The sequence below is a fragment of the Armigeres subalbatus genome, chromosome 2 (assembly GCF_024139115.2).
Source record: "Armigeres subalbatus isolate Guangzhou_Male chromosome 2, GZ_Asu_2, whole genome shotgun sequence".
NCBI classification, from domain to species: domain Eukaryota; kingdom Metazoa; phylum Arthropoda; class Insecta; order Diptera; family Culicidae; genus Armigeres; species Armigeres subalbatus.
Genome location: NC_085140.1, coordinates 1,440,398 through 1,457,729, shown reverse-complemented (window position 1 = coordinate 1,457,729; position 17,332 = coordinate 1,440,398). Strand labels below are relative to the sequence as shown.

General features: G+C 40.9%; 1 protein-coding gene across 1 annotated transcript in view; it reads right to left on the bottom strand.

The window, feature by feature from the left end:
* The window catches only part of LOC134217432 (homeobox protein Hox-A1a-like), an 82,944-nt gene extending 67,146 nt beyond the window's left edge, over positions 1–15,798 (bottom strand). The window contains exon 1 of the mRNA XM_062696197.1: positions 15,738–15,798. Within this exon, the coding sequence (XP_062552181.1) occupies positions 15,738–15,753 (16 nt within the window). The 5' untranslated portion in view covers positions 15,754–15,798. The remainder of the gene's footprint in view (positions 1–15,737) is intronic.
* Between the last annotated feature and the right edge of the window lie 1,534 nt (positions 15,799–17,332).

The window sequence follows — 17,332 nt, the reverse complement described above, 5'->3', positions numbered from 1 at the left end:
TCGTTACTGGGAGCTCTCACTTAGAATATTCATCAAATGTGGAACAAGTAATACACTTGTCTTAGATAACTTCGATAAAATGCTTGAACTGTCTTGTTGTTCAAGATTCCTCAGAGTTTATCTCAACTACATATCAACAGATCTTTGTCTTCCGTGTTATAATCCACCTCGAGTTCACTTCACCAACGACAGTTCCTCAATTGAATACGATCTGTCCATGAAACACGCTATTCAAGGAACACCAGATCATCTTCGACAAATATCTATTCCCTCCATTTTTTCAGATAAATATGAACATGTCAATTGCAGCAACAGATATTTCACTGATGGTTCTCGCATCAACGGATACACTGGCTTCGGTGTTTTCAATGTAACTTCAACCACCTTCCGAAAACTTCAGGAACCGTGTTCTGTTTATGTTTCTGAGCTGGCAGCAATTAACTTCGCCTTGGGGATAATTTCTAATCAGCCCGTAGACCATTATTTCAGCTTCTCGGATAGTCTTAGTTCTATCGAGGCACTCCGGTCGATGAAACCTGTTAAGCACGCGTCTTACTTTCTTACAAACATAAGAGAGCAGATGCGTGTTTTGCTCGAAAGATCATTCAAGATTACCTTTGTTTGGGTCCCATCTCACTGCTCAATCTACGGCAATGAGAAGGCAGACTCGCTGGCAAAGGTGGGCGCACAGGAAGGTGAAGTTTATGATAGACAATACTCGAGCAACGAGTTTTTTCCATTAGTCCGTCAGAGTACTCTTCAAAGTTGGCAAAGAAATTGGACACACAATTAGACGGTGGCTATTTTCCATAGTTCCAAAAGTTTCTGGGTGAGCGTGGTTCAGAGGTGAGGACTTAAGTCGAGGCTTCATTCGCGTGATGTCGAGACTTATGTCTAATCACTATTCACTAAACGCACATCTGTACAGAATAAACCTTGTCGATAGCAACTTATGTAGGGGCGGAGCCGGTTATGATGACATCGATCACGTAGTTTGGTCCTGCTCGGAAAATGACGCCTCCAGAGAGCAATTATTGGATACCCTTTGTGGCGAGGTAAACAACCCTTCAGGGAAGTTCGAGGTGTTTTGAGAGATCGTGATGTTGTCTATATGCATCTTCTTCTTCTTGGCATTACATTTCCCACTGTGACATTGCCGCATCGCTGCTTAATGTCCATTCAGCACTTCCACAGTTATTAACCGCGAGGTTTCTAAGCCAAGTTACCATTTTTGCATTTGTATATCATGAGGCTAACACGATGATACATTTATGTCCAGGGAAGTCGAGACAATTTCCAAACCGAAAATTGCCTAGACCGGCACCGGGAATCGAACCCAGCCACCCTCAGCATGGTCTCGTTTTATAGGCGCGCATCTTACCGCTAAGCCAAGAAAAGCCCCGAACTGTTCGTTTTATAAGTATACAATCCCTCTTATTCAGCTATGACACTCCTACCCAGTCTGATATAGTCTTCCTTAGACATAGAATATGGGTACCAAATTTGGTGAACATCGATAAATGGGTTCAGAAGTTATGCTGAATTGATCGATAACTAAACAATACCCCTCTCTTACACCCTCCCCCTTTTAAAATGACCTACCCACATTCACTAAAATCGCTTCCTTAGGACAGACAATATTGGAAACAAATTTGGTTCAAATCGGTCATGGGGTTGAAGACTTATATTGAGTTGATCGATTGCTAAATAATACCCCTCCCCCCATACCTCCCCTCTTTTCCAAAGAGCTTCCCTAACCTTCTATCGTCGTCTCCTTATGATGAAGAATTTGTGTTCCGAATTTGTTTAAAATCGGCCAAGGCGTTCAGAATTTAAACTGAGTTGATCGATAACTAAGCAATACCCCTCCCCCACACCCTCCCCCTTTTCCAAAGAGCATCACTAACCCCCCTATCGTCGTTTCCTTAAGATAAAGAATTTTATGCCAAATTTGGTTGAAATCGGCCATAAGGTTTAGAATTCACACTGAGTTGATCGATAACCAAACAATAACCTCCCCACACTCCCCCTATTCCAAAGAGCATCACTAACCCCCTATCGTCGTTTCCTTAAGATAAAGAATTTGTGTTTTAAATTTGGTTTTAATCGGCCATGGGGTTCAGAATTTACACTGAGTTGATCGATAACTAAGCAATACACCTCCCCCCACACCCTCCCGCTATTCCAAAAAGCATCACTAACCTCCCTATCGTCGTCTCCTTAAGATAAAGAATGTGTTACAAATTTGGTTGAAATCGGTCAATGGGTTCAGATGTTATGCTGGAACATACATACAAACATACATACAAACATACATACAAACATACACACAAACATACAAACATTGAGTTTTATATATATAGATAGAAGATAGATAGATAGATAGATTCAAGATATTCTCAGAAGTATGAAAACACAATCCCAACTGTCCCGAATCTGCTTTCACCATACTGCCGCCCCGAGCACAGCCGCCACTGCCATTCATAGGCAATGTCCCTCCCACCGCCATGACAGCCTCCAGAAGTATTGTCGCGCTTATCTTTTTCTAGAATGCTGCGGCGGTCTTACACTCGCAGGCTCGACTGCGAAGGTAAACGTCAAGATAGCCGCCGTGTTAAAAGATAGGCAGAATTTTCCCGCTCAAAATAAAACCACGTGCTTTCTGCGATATGACATGTATTAGTGAGAGGCAACCGGAGTCACTGAGTACATGGAGAGTGTTTATCATGGCAAGTGCATATGGCGGGTGAGATTTTCATTGACTCTGTTGTGTTCAGTGACCGTTGCGATTACCTGAGAAGCAATCAGCTGGAAGTCGCAGTATTCTATTTTATCTCGAGATGCATAATATCTACCAAAAGATTTGGGAACTATAATGAATTATTAACATGTCCAGCCTTTATATAAAATAATTTCAAGCTCTATCTGGTAAAAGGGCGAATGTCACAAGAGAGGGTTCTCTTTGTCGACTTCCCCGCTTTTGAATAAAAGTGACAAGCAGAGGATTTCTTTGCAGTTTATCACCTCAGAATGCAAGTTCGTATTGTTTTCTATCGTTCTGAGGTGAAACCAACCAACCCTACTTCATTGAGCACCGTTGCTGATGAAGCAAGTGTGTAGGAGCCGGACAATACTAAATACCCATCCTACTTGGTTGGCATGTGTACAACAATACATATGAGAGAGTTAGTTCTGAAAATGTATTGCGAGAGTTCGGCTGGTACCTGGTGCTGTGAATTTGGTTTCATCAGTACCCGCTAAGTTGGGGAGGACGACGGAGGTCCTTTGTAGCTTAGTAGGGAAAGCACCTGTCTAGCGTACTGGGGTAGTGGGATCAAAGCCCACCGAAGGGGCGGTTTCCTTCCAATACCTTTTCCGAACTAAATCTATCACACGTTGTGTATATGCATAATCGAGTTTCAGACATAGTAATTAATTTCCACTCCGGGTGGCTTAATACCCGGCATATAGGCAATTAACTTTGAATGTACGAAATAAAAATGATTAATCGTACTTTTCGGTTCAATTTGCTTTCTCATCTGTCAATTTCCTTTTACTACGACAGAATAGTCGGTTTCATGTGGCATAAAGCTACATTTAAAACGAAGTGTTGTTACTTTGGTGTAAACCGATGCGGTTCGGTTGGAACAATGAACCGACTTCGGTATTCCATTCTAAGTGTGCACACTTTTTGTATGAATCATTGAATTTTTTTGTATGGATTGTCACACTTCGGGCAAGCCCCTCCCCCCTCAGAGCGTTACGTAATTTATGAATGTTTCCTTTGTTATCTTCTTAGGATAGAGAATGTGTGTACCAAATTTGGTTGAAATCGGCGGTTCAGAATTTACTCTGAATTCCCCGTTTTCTGAACAATACCCCACCCTCCAAACCCCTCCCCCTTCACCAAATCATCTTCCCACATGATAGTTTCCTTATAGTGAATATGTGTACAAAAGATGGTTGAAATCGGTCCTGGGAGTTCAAAGTTACACAGAACACACACCTCCTCTTTTTCCAAATGACCCTCCCACCCCCTTTGTTAACTTCCCCTGTTTGTACCAAATTTGGTTGAAATCGGCCATGTGGTTCAAAATGAGTTAGCGAACATACAAACATATGTACAACATGTGATAGATTTAGTTCGGAAAAGGTATTGGAGGGTAACCGCCCCTTCGGTGGGGTTTGATCCCACGACCCCAGTTCGCATGACAGGTGCTTTCCCTACTAAGCTACGAAGGACCTCCGTCGTCCACCGCAGCTTAGCGGGTACTGATGAAACCAAATTCCAAGCACCAGGTACCAGCCGATCTCTCGCAATACATTTTCAGAACTAACTCTCTCAAATGTATTTTTGTACACATCTCAACCAAGTAGGATGAGTATTTAGTATTGTCAGGCTCCTACACACTTTCTTCATCAGCAACGGCGCTCAATGAAGTAGGGCTGTGTGAGGTTGTGCCAGTTTGGTCGTCAGATCCCAACACGACCACACAAGCGAAGAGAGATCGCCACTCGAGATCAGTACATTCGAAGTTAATTGCCTATATGTCGGGTATTAAGCCATCCGGAGTGGACTTCGAGTCAAACGTTAACTGAACAATACTCTTCCCCACACACCCTCCCTCTTTTCCAAAGAGCATTCCTAACACCACTATCGTCGTCTCCTTAAGATAAAGAATGAGTATTCGAAATTTATTTGAAATCGGCCAAGGGGTTTAGAAGTTATGCTGGAACATACACATAAACATACAAACATTGAGTTATAAATAATATATATAATATATAGATTTCTATGGCCCTTCTACCTTTTCAATAAACATCTTTCAAAAATATAGAATATGTGTACCAAATCTGGTTGGAATTGGTTCTGGGAGCTTGGAGTTACACTGAATCGCTCGTTTTGTAAAGACAATCCCTCCCCTCTTACCCTCCCTCTTTTCCCAATGACTATTCCACCCCCAGGACCAATCTTCTCTTCGATCTTCTCCTTAGAATGTGTGTACCAAATTTGGTTGAAATCGATACAGGGATTCAGAAGACACTGAATTGCCCCTTATTTAACAATACCCTTCCCTCCAGACCCCTCCCCCTTTCGCAAATTACCCACTCATATGATCGGCACCTCACAGTAAATATGTGTACAAAATTTGATTGAAATCGGTCCTGGGGGCTAGGAGTTACACTGAGTGGCTCGTTTTCCAAAGACAACCCCTCCCCCTTTTCCTAATGACTATCCCACCCTCTTTGTTATCTTTTCCTTAGGATAGAGAATGTGTGTATCAAATTTGGTTCAAATCGGTCCAGCGGTTCATAATTCACTCTAAATTGCCCGTTTTCTTAACAAAACCCATCCCACCACCCGTCCCCCTTTTTCAAATAACCATCCCACTCTCTCTGTTCACTTCCCCTGAGGATAGAGAATGTGTGTACCAAATTTGGTTGAAATCGGCCAAGTGGTTCAGAAGTAGTTAGCGAACATACATACGAACATATATACATAGATTGGTTTTTATAGATGTATATAAAGATTATTTCTCGACACGCATTCTTATAGAATGCATTTTTAATCGAATTGACTGCATGGAATGAATTAATGAACTATCAACAGTTGCCATAACAGAATACCAACAACATACGTTGTATCATACGATTATTGACATAAAATTTGAAATCAGATATTTGTCAATGATACTCTATGGAATGTTATCTTATCCCCTTGCTTGCTTCCAATATCGTTGCTCTTTGCATCCGACCGCTTCATCCGAAAAGTATCGTATGACGTAGAACCGATCATCACGTTATGCAATCAGCTTTCTGTATTAATGTTATTTGGATAACAAATATTTGTTGCTCAACGGCCTGCTCCAGTTTAATGTAAACTATGTTGACATATAGTATGGGATTTAATGGAATTTATGTTAGCTGTATACACTTATATGCATGATTGTGCCTTGATAATAAATAGTATGTACTGATTTTATATCCGTGATATTTTGTTGATGTTTTACGAAAAAATCGCCGGGTACAGGTAAAATATGTTTCGAGCTTGGAGTTTCCGGTCATCTAACGTAATGCATGCTGTAGTGCCGTAATTGATAATTCAAATACTTCTCATTTCTATATTAGGGCAACTGTTCCGTTTACCATCTCACTAAACATATATTCATCTCATCGCAAAACAAAGAAATACAGCACCAATCTCGTCGCTTCTTTTTGCTAACACGCGTGCTCACTGGTAAAATCACAAAAATAATAAACCAACCAAATTCCTTTTCATTGCTTTGTTTTTAATGGGATGGGAATAGGAGCTATGGGATGAAGTACCGAACCGTTCCCCTACAACGTATGCCTTTGACGTTTAATTGATTTAACTTCACTGTCATAAGACGAGTTTAGCACAATTCCATTTAATTCCACCACTTCGTATTACTTTTACATATACGTATTTCGACCTCAACTGTAAGGTCGTCTTCAGTGTCTCGACTTCGAGTAAAGTACGAGACACTGAAGACACTGAAAACGACCTTACAGTTGAGGTCAAAATAGGTATATGTAAAAGTAATACGAAGTGGTGGAATTAAATGGAATTGTGCTAAACTCGTTTTATGAAAGTGAAAACATTCCACTAAAAAAGAGCTAAATAATTTTCTTGATTTAACTTGTTCCTAAGTTTTCAGGTAATTTGATTACATGGCGAGGGCGACACGTTTCCATGCCACATTTGTAATAGCTTCTCGGGGTGTGAATAGAATAATGCTATTTCTGTACCAGAATTAGCAAAATACAGAAGCAGATCATATATTTATGGAATTCGGAATTCGAAAGATTCATTAGGCACAAATTTCGATAGTTCAACGATCAACATATTAACGATGATCAACGATCATCAAACATATCAGTTATATCTGTTTGTACATATTGAAACTGGGGAGGCATGCATCGAGGAAAGCTTTCACATTTAAAATAAAATCGCAGAGATTCTGTAAAATTTCACCGAAATCTCAATAGCAGAACCGTCCGGTAAATAATTTTACAGGTTTTTGGTGGTTTTGACAGTTGAACAAAGGAAAAATAACAGAAAATCGGTGAAATAAAAACCGAAAAATTCTGCTGTTCAGATTTCGGTGTATTGAAGCGAAATTCACCAAAATCTGTAAAATGATTTAAGTGTGTTCGGGGAGCTGTTTTTTTGCCTTTCTCGTATACTAAGTATACGTAAAGGCTATAGGATCACTCCAAAACCGAACTTTTGATAGAAGGCTCGGAGACCCATAGTGTTATATACCAATCGACTCAGTTCGACGAATTGATGTGATGTCTGTATGTGTGTGTGTACAAAAATGTGAGACACACTTTTTGGTAGGTACTAAGCATTATTCGATTTGCTCGCAACAAGTGGCAATCGACGCGGATTGCGATCTAGTTGTTTTCTATTGAAAATTGGCCCGATCGGTCTTTGCGTTCCAAAGAAAACATTGTTTTTTTGCCAAGGGTCTCCCCTTGGGAAAAAATTCAAAAACGAAAAAAAAATTTTTTTTTCGGAGGTTGCAGCAATGCATTCAAATGACCGCAAATACATATGAATTGATGGAAAAGGTAAAATCTATCCCCCTAAAGTGCTGTTTCGACCTCTCTTATGTGTTTTTCTTATTATTTTAATGCGCGAGAAAGGCACCACCAACGCTAGGTGGATTGATCTGGGTTTTTAATTCTTTATTTAGGTGTTTTTTTTTAATTCTAGATTAAGTTCAACACCGTTCGTGGAGCTGTTACATTCTGAGAAGTGTTTCAATCGGGGAATTATAATTCGAATGCAATCGAGAAATTAGTTTTCGAGGTAGGGGGAATGACGGCTTTGGCAGGTTTTGTTCTATTATTGTCAGGGTTTTTTTTTATGACTGATTAATTGGCATTTGGCATAAACATTCTTTGCATATCACAGCTGCGGTGGCCGATTCCGCCGAAAAAGAGGAAGAAGCACCAATCGCAGCTGCCGCAGGTACAACCGGAGCGGAAGGAGAAGTGTCCGCCCGTGTTTGTGAAGGGCGATCCGCCGGAATTACGCCCAAAAATTCGCCAGCTGATCGCTAAGGGGCTGAAATGTACTTTTCGGCTCTGCAGCGAGGGCGTTAAAGTGATGCCGGCAAACAAGGACCATCATCAATCGGTCGTGGAGTTCCTCGAGGTCCACAAGTATGAGTACTACACTCATGACCACCCCGGCACGAAGCTGCTCAAGGCTTTGCTGCGAGGACTCCACGACATGAAGGAGGAAGAGCCTGAGGCCAGTAGCCGTGCACAAGATCGCTCGTCACGACAAGGCGAGGAGATATCGCGACCAGCTTTACCTGATCCATCTGGAGAACGGCTCCACTACCTGGAAGGACCTGAAGCTGGTTGGCGTTATAAATTACACCGTCGTTGACTGGGAGCGATATCGATGCAATGCACCAACTGCTTCAATTTCGGGCACGGAACCAGGAACTGCCGCATGAAGCCGCGCTGCAACAAGTGTGGCGAACCCCATCCGACTGACGAGTGCGACAAAATGGAGGTGGCCGATCCCAAGTGCGCCAACTGTGGCAACAAACATCGGGCCACCACAAAGGGCTGCCCAAAGCGAGCCGAGTTCCTAGAAATCTGGAAGAAGGCTTCCACCATGATTATTCCGAAGAAGAACCGTGTTCCTGTAATCAACAAGGTGAACTTTCCAGCCATTCCGGCTCCCCGTCGTATGATTCCAATACTCCCACCGCTACAGCCGCACAAGCGACCGGCAGCGGCAGCTGCATCGGTCCAAGCTCCAACATCGTCGGCACCATCCACCAGCGAATGGCTCCCGCTCCCTCCTCCTGGGTTCCACCGGAAGTCGGAGAACGAAGTTGTACACTCCGGAGCAACTGATGCCGATCTTCGCACAGCTCGCCACGCGACTGCGCGGCTGCAAAACCCGATTCGACCAGGTCTTCACTCTTGGCATGTTCATCATTGAAAATGGCTGCTAGGGTGGTCAATTGGAACGCTTGCTCGCTAAAGAGCAAAATAATTGAGCTGAAGGATTTCCTTGAGGAGCAGGAAATAGACGTGGCGTTCATCACCGAAACGCACCTAAAACCGGAGGTGAACGTCAACATCCCGGACTTCCGCATCGTGCGACTCGACCGGCCGACCAGGGGAGGCTACAGCATCAACTGTCGTCTGCTTCCAAGCTTCCAGCTCAGTGTCATCGAGGCCGAAATCACCACTTCGGTCGGCACAATCGCGCTCATGGCGGCATACTGTCCAACGCAAGCCAAAGCCGGCGATGGATCATCGGTTGCCCTTCGGAGGGACATCGTCAAACTGACCCGGAGGCAAGGCCAGTATATCATTTCCGGCGACTTGAATGCCAAACATCAAGCCTGGGGCAACAGTCGCGGCAATCGAAACGGCACCATCTGGAGCAACGATATGGAGGAAGGCCACTACACGATCTTGAGCCCGGATTCCCCCACTCGGCTGAGTCGGTGCGGTGTCCACGCAACCCTCGACCTGTACATAACAAACCTAAGCGACCATGTCTCGCAGCCGGTCGTCTACCAGGAGCTCAGTTCGGATCACTATCCGGTGGTGGCGGAACTGGGCTCCTCGGTCAATCGGCACCAGCAGTTACGGCGAAACTACCACCGAGTGAACTGGCAGCGGTTCCAGGAGTGCGTCGATAACACCGTCGATTACGAGGTGCGTCCGGAGACGCCGGAAAGTATCGACCGCAGGCTTTGCGCTATCGAGGAGGCGATCACGGCGGACCGGGAGCAACATGTACCGACGGCTCGGCAGGTAAGTAACTCCTTAAACATCGATACACTCACCAAAGATTTGATTCGATTGTGGAATGTCACTCGCAGGCAGTTCCAGCGTACTGGACTGCCTGAGCTTAAGGTACGCTGCAATCGAATCACAAAAATTATCCATGCCAGAATGGTGGACCTCAAAAATAACGATTTCTCAAATAAGATCCGCACTCTCCTAGGTTATGCTAAGCCGTTCTGGAAAATGGCCAAAATACTAAAATCCAAGCCTCGGCCCATTCCACATTTGATCCCACTAGACAATAATGGCTCTAAGGATCGCTTGATAACTCCTGCAGAGAAGGTCGCTGAAATAGGTCGTCACTTCGTCAGCTCACACAATCTTGGGCAGAACATCGTCAGTCTACACGAAGCAATCGTCAACGAGCATGCTAATAACATCCATTTGATTCCCAACGACTTCTCGGAGGAGTTGGAGATCTCAGCTGGTGAATTGACGAGCTCGAGCTCAAACATATGAGTGCTCCGTTCTTTGAGCACCTCTCACTGATCTTTAATCAGTTTCTCCGGCTCAGCTACTTCCCATCGTCCTGGAAGTCAGCGAAAGTCATCCCATCCGGAAGCCTGGGAAGGATCCTTCCTCCCCCAGAAGTTATCGTCCCATCAGCCTTCTCTCAGGGTTATCCAAGCTATTCGAAAAAGCTATTCATCACCGGTTACTTGAGTCTGCCGAAAATCAGTTTGGTTTCCGACGCGGTCGGTCAACTGTACACCAACTGACTCGAATTACCAACGTCTTCAGACGAAACAAGTTTGTCTCAAAAATATCCGCCATGGCCTTACTCGATGTCGAGAAGGCATTTGACAATGTATGGCATGATGGCCTGGTGTACAAACTACAACGCTACAATCTTCCCAGCTAGCTGGTGAAAATCATCAATAATTACCTATCGGCAAGGACATTCTGGGTCTCAATCAGCGGAGCGAGTTCCAATGCGCACAACATCGTCGCAGGCGTCCCCCAGGGCAGTATCCTCGGGCCCCTGCTTTTCAATCTTTTCAATCACCTCCGACATGCCAGAACCTCCAGAAGGCGGCATACTGTCTCTGTTGATGATGACAGCTGACACCTCCATCGTCTACAAAGGTAGAGTGATCAGAGCGCTAGTGGCAAAACTCCAACGAGGCCTGGATGCCCTGACAGAGTACCTCACCAGCTGGAAGATCTGTATCAACGCGGCGAAGACCCAGGTCATCATTTTCCCCCACTCCAAATCCCTTAAACATGTTCCGCCTGGGGACTGTAAAATCATCCTCAATGGCACGAGTGTGGAATGAGCCAATGAGGCCGACTACCTTGGCTTGACCCTCGACAGCAAGCTTATTTTCAGGCAACAGGTTGACAAAACGGTGACAAAGTGTAACGTTTTGTTGAAACTACTGTACCCTTTGATCAACCGCCGGTCGTCATTGTTCCTGAAAAATAAGCTTGCTGTCTACAAGCAAATCATCCTCCCTGTGATCGAATATGGCATTCCGGTCTGGGAGAGCTGCGCTAAAACCCACCACATCAAACTTCAACGGGTCCAAAACAAATTCCTGAGGATGATCCTCAACACCCCTCCCAGGACAAGAGCATCCGAGGTCCACCGTCTAGCCGGGATAAAACATTACATGAACGCTTTGGTGAGTGTAAAGAAAAGTTAAGGGTCCGTTGCTTGCATTCGGATCAGGCTCCAATTAGGGCGCTAGTTCCAATCTAGGTTATTCTTATTGTTATTGTGTACATAGTAGTTAGGTTATCAAATTAAAAAAAAACACACTAGCGCCTTCTGAAGGCCGTCATGATACATTATATTTAAAAAATTAAGTAACAACATAAAAATAATAATAATAATAATTAAAATTGAAGTTGGATGGCCAAGCCGGCCGATCACTGTACATTAGACTGGCCCAGATTACTATGGGGAGAAAAAAATGTTGTCGAATTCCAATTCACTCATTCGATCTGGAAATTGGTTCTGATTGCTCGATTGACCTCAGAATTGCAAAAACGGCAGTTGATATGCTACAGAACAATTTCACAGAACATTGTATGGTGATTAAATGAACTTTTATATAGGTTTCGGCTGATGCGATTCGATCAAAAAACCCAAAAATACACAAATCAGCTCCTAATAAATCAGCCGAAAATTATATAAAAGTTCATTTAAACATCATGCAATGTTCTGTGAAATTGTTCTGTAGCATACCAACTGCCGTTTTTGCAATTCTGAGGTCAATCGAGCAATCAGAACCAATTTCCAGATCGAATGAGTGACGGAGGTGTATTTTCCTATACATTTTGGCTGAAATCCCCATACAAACTTCAAATCAAATGCGCCAGCTTATGCAACAAGCGATTGAGCTGAAATTTTCAGAGATTGATTTTCTCACCCAAAGACACAATCCTGGGGGGTGCCCCGTGGAATTAGCCAACTTTTTGTTTCCTGGGCCAGTCTACTGTACATGTTTAAAAATAATTGAAGAACAAAAAAATGTTTTAATGAAGAAGAATTTTCTACTACTCATTTTCATCAAGTCGATAATAATTTTCTTAACAGGAATGAGAAGATAATTGCCAAAATTACTACAAAAAGCACCAAGAAACAATGTAATTTTTCAAATGTTTGTTACTGAAATTTTGACCAAGTCGTTTCGATTTTGCGACAAAATGTTGATTATAAACTACAAAAATTATGATGCCGAGTTGTATCTAACCAGCATATTTCATACAGATTTCCCTAACTACACATGATCCGTTCGTGCAAAATGAACAAATAGGTAAATAAGCATATGCCACCCAGACACCAAAAGTAGAAGCACCAACCTGGAGATAAATTGCAAATTTACCTACCGCATGGTATACTACCGTATGGTAGACGTGACAGTGACACTCTTCTCGGTTTGTTAAAAGTTAGGAGTAAAAGTTCTAGTAACCGAAGACAATCTAATACAACCTGGTTTTTTTCACGGTTTGATTTTAGTCACAGAGAACAGACGTTGAAGCTATACTCGCTATGTTGTGATAACTTTTCACTATTCGTTTTAAAATAATTTGGCATGTCGCCGTATCCCCGTGCAGAATCAGTGCTAGCATCATCAATTAAATACTGATTAAGACCTTGAAACGTTGAGTCGACTCCACGAAAAAAAAAATCTAAGAAAAATCATGTGGTATTTGCAAAGCTGTGGAAATTCAGGTTAACCAAGAAATTATTCAATTTTGATCGCGTAAAAAACCCTGGATATACATATTGAAAGGACAGTTAGACAGAGAAGAGGGAGCAAAAAATTGCATGTATTATTCATTACACTATGTATAATTGTATAACCTGTGCGAATAAATAACGAAAGCTCTGTAAAATTTGCGTAGATGTACAAATTAAGCTAAGTTTACGTAATTCAATTTGCTAACACTCATACAATCAGAAAATCAAAGGTCATTTTTGTCCAATAAAAATCAACAGTAATTCTGATTCTTCAACTGTATTCGGTAGCTGTTTCACGTTATCTTGACACTGTGTCAATCTGAAATGAAAGCGGATCGATGGTCCCTATTTCGTTTGAGCAGTTTTTTCGTTGTGCCTTCAGTTATCAGACACTGATCCAATATTTGGTAAGGTTTATTATGTTTTTGAGCGTAAAATGCCTTCATGTATGAGGTGAGTTAAGTTACTCGCCTAGTCGAAGCTTACATTTGCTTTCTGATAAGCGTTTGCTACTGTGTAGTATAGAATGTGCATAAGTGTATTAATGATGATATTACTACTAATGATTTATCTGTTACAGCAATGACTCGATTATGTCAACTCACACATTCAAAAATAATATGCGATAACGAGAACTAGAACATCTTTTACAATGCATTTCTCAAGCATACACCAAATTCTGTCTATCTAAACTAATTAATAAAGTGAATAACGTCAGTGTCATACAATTTGAATTATCTGCATAACAGCATTAATTTGTATCTTACTAAATTTTTAAAACCCGTTAATAACTTGATAACATCACAAAAAAAAATAACTTAATGACTGGCGCATGATAAGTATCTGTAAATCTGATAATATACAAAAATCTAGTCATTTATTTGAAATGATGCTACCGCGGACGGGAATTGATGCCGAGGTGGATAAAACGATTCATTTATATTGAACAATAAATTTGATACACATGTTATAAGATGAGTTAACATTAGTGTTGGTGCCTTCCTCGTGCGTTATAAAAAAAAATGAGCTAGTGTTTTGGTCATGAGCAGTGATTCGATTCAAATAAGAATGAAAAAGTCTCTCACCCATCATATCTGTATACATATTACGATATGTAGCATACCGTGATAGACTTTTTTTTGCTAGCTGTCATGATAAAGCACTGATTCGGAAGCCTATACCTAGGCTGACCATACGTACCGTATTTAACGGGACAGTCACGTTTTTCAGACCTTTTTGGGCTGTCCCGTCGTAATCTAAAAAAATCTCTATTTGTCCCGTTTTTTCACTGATTCTTCCAAAGAGCTCCAAAATATTATTCAAACAAATTCAATCTAAGGAATCTAGAACCAAATTACAAAGAAAGTGGACGGAACCCTTCAAAAAAATGTGATTTTAAAATCATTACACGGTTTTCTACTTCTGTTATCAAAAGTTCAAATCTAGCGTAATAATTTTCGTACAATGCTGAAATTAAAGTCATTGTTTAGCATAAGTAAGCAAACGATCTACGAATGTTTCATCTCCATGAGCGTTGTGGTTCTCTCAATTCGTGCTCTTGAAAAATCACTAGAAAAAGCACGTGGTTTGCAAGGTTTGCGGTTTTGTTGTATAGCTACCTTAAGGTTTTTTAATAGTTAGGGTCTGTCTCATTTGGAGAATTAACATTAAATTAAACTTAGAAGTGACATCTCAATAATTATCAAATAACCCTGCTCGCAGAGCAAGATTACTTTTGACAGATATCGAATCATTTAGCATCGATGTCATATTGAAATTGCTAGAATCACTTCTAAAGCTTCTTAATTCGATAACCAAGTCACCCACAGAGTGCAAACACGTGTGTATTGAAGGTTTTTTGAAGCTGTTTCTAGAACAAATTTAATACATTTCAATTCATACTTTGCTAGTCAGACAGACGGTTTGACAGTTCAATAGGTAGATTTGGCTTCATTCTTTGCACAACTCCTATATATATAACTCCTATAACAGACTTTCATTTAATAGAAAAACAATCAAACGTGAATAGAACACTGCTGGGGAAGCCTGTGAGTTAGTTCTATTTTGGTTCATTTTTTTTATTCTTTATTTAGGTGTTTTTTTAATTCTAGATTAAGTTCAACACCGTTTGGTTCATATTCAAACTAGAATAGTATTCGAAAATTTGCAACCTAACTGAATCACTACTGATTTCACTCTAAGGCATTAAAACATTAAAAATACTATAACTCAGTTGTCTTTGAGATTTCAGTATATGCGTAGAACAGTTTTTTCATCAAATATGATGATCTATCAGCCCCGAAATATTTGCACTAAGGTACCGAACGTATATAGTTCGTCAAACAAAAGAGAAAAAAATCATACATTTCCGAACAAAAAATTTGTTTTCGTTTTTTTTGCCAGATTACGTATTTTTAGACGAGGATTCAGAATATATAAAAATGAGGATCGAAGTGTGCCGCGCATTAGGTCATGAAATACCAGGGTCACTCGAGCTGCAGTAGACCTCGTACCTTCTAACTCCCGGACTAAATCGGTTTGTAATACAGTCAGCGTTTTTCCATAACATCACTGCCAGGACTGCCAGCCAATGGGGATTAGAATGGACACATACACAGGATTCAGAACATATAAAAATCTCGTTTTGGCCAAAACTGTTACTTGTGCAGTTTCTGAAAGAAGGCTCATTTACTTCGCATACTCCACATTTTATCCACTTTTTCATGGGATCCAGTATAAATTCCACATCTCAAGTTGTCTCAACTATACTCATCACCATCCAAATAGAGCAAATTGGCACTCAATGTCTTCTCCAATTGGCGATCAGTTAACTATACAACCGCATCAAAGCAGCCAAAGACGATGTTCACTCCTCAGAATGACTTCGCTAAAACGATATTCCCCCTTTCATTACTTCCGATAAAAATTACGATTGATTATTACAGAGCCTGGGGCACCTCTCATGAATCAATGTTATTTTTGGTCACAGTGTGACAAACGCCACATCAAATCGCACCAACCCGAGCAGGAGCGACGACCTCGATAACAGAATCAGAGTTCATCACTGAAGTATAGTCGGTATTATACTTACAGTAACTCTATTCAACAGTATTGTTAAAAGTGAATCACGCACTCAAGCGTGTATTCTAGACAGGATTCCAGGGTTGGATTTTTTTATTACTTTATCTCCATGTTTTTTTTTATTTGAATTATAAGTTTATCACGTAATCAGGTTTAGAGCCGTATAACCATATTAATTTTATTTAGAAACACTTGCAGTATCGTTAATTGCACTGTCGTATGATTTGTTTGCGAATTCGGCTAATATGAGAACATTATTTGTTAATAATAGTACCTACACACACAGATAAAAATATGTTGTGATTAAAAATGTATTTTCATGCACATATTTGGAGCATGCAAATAAACGCAACATTCAATCGATCTCACTATACTTTTAAATCGAAATAAATTTAATCGAATATCGAATATTAATTCGCTTGATGGGGTTAGTTGCCATTTTACACGTCGTTGAATTTGCTGTACATACTACATGACGATTGCATGAAATTGGGAGGAACTAATATGTGAACACAGCAGTATTTGTGTGCAGATATCTAATATTAATAGCATCACAAACTTATTCTTGGCGTAACATACACAGATGCCAATAAATTCAAGTGTTGCCTGGTCCTAATTAACAGACGGGAAGAAAGCAAAGTATACATTAATATAAGATTTTTATCGCTAAGCATAATTATAATATTTCCACGTCACCCAACATGCAACCTTTAGCCCATTGCTTTGCTGACGTCGCTGTCCAGTCACCCCATTGTTTGAATTATATTTGTTGGTGCTACACAGGATCAATAAAATAATTAACGCTGGGGTGCTGTATTTTAACTAGCTCGAAAAATTCAGGCTAGCCTTGAAACGTGCACTAAACAGGTATGCTTGTTCCAGACCATAGCTACTGTATGCTAGTCGCCATGTCATTCACCCTTAATTCAAGTGGTTGTATTGAACTGAAGTCTAACTAATATAACGTCTACATTGCGTAAATTAGTATACATATAGCCTTCAAAACAACCGAATATTTAATAAGATAGCATTGCTTTACGAAGCAAATAAAAAATAGTGCGAATAAAAATTCAACAATTCAGCTGATTTCTTTAATGACAATTCAATTGTCATTCAAGAAATCATCTTGGCTGTAATTAATAAATATACCATTTCCTTTAGAAATTTCCAAAAGCTAGGAAGATATTATGTACGTATCTGTCAAGA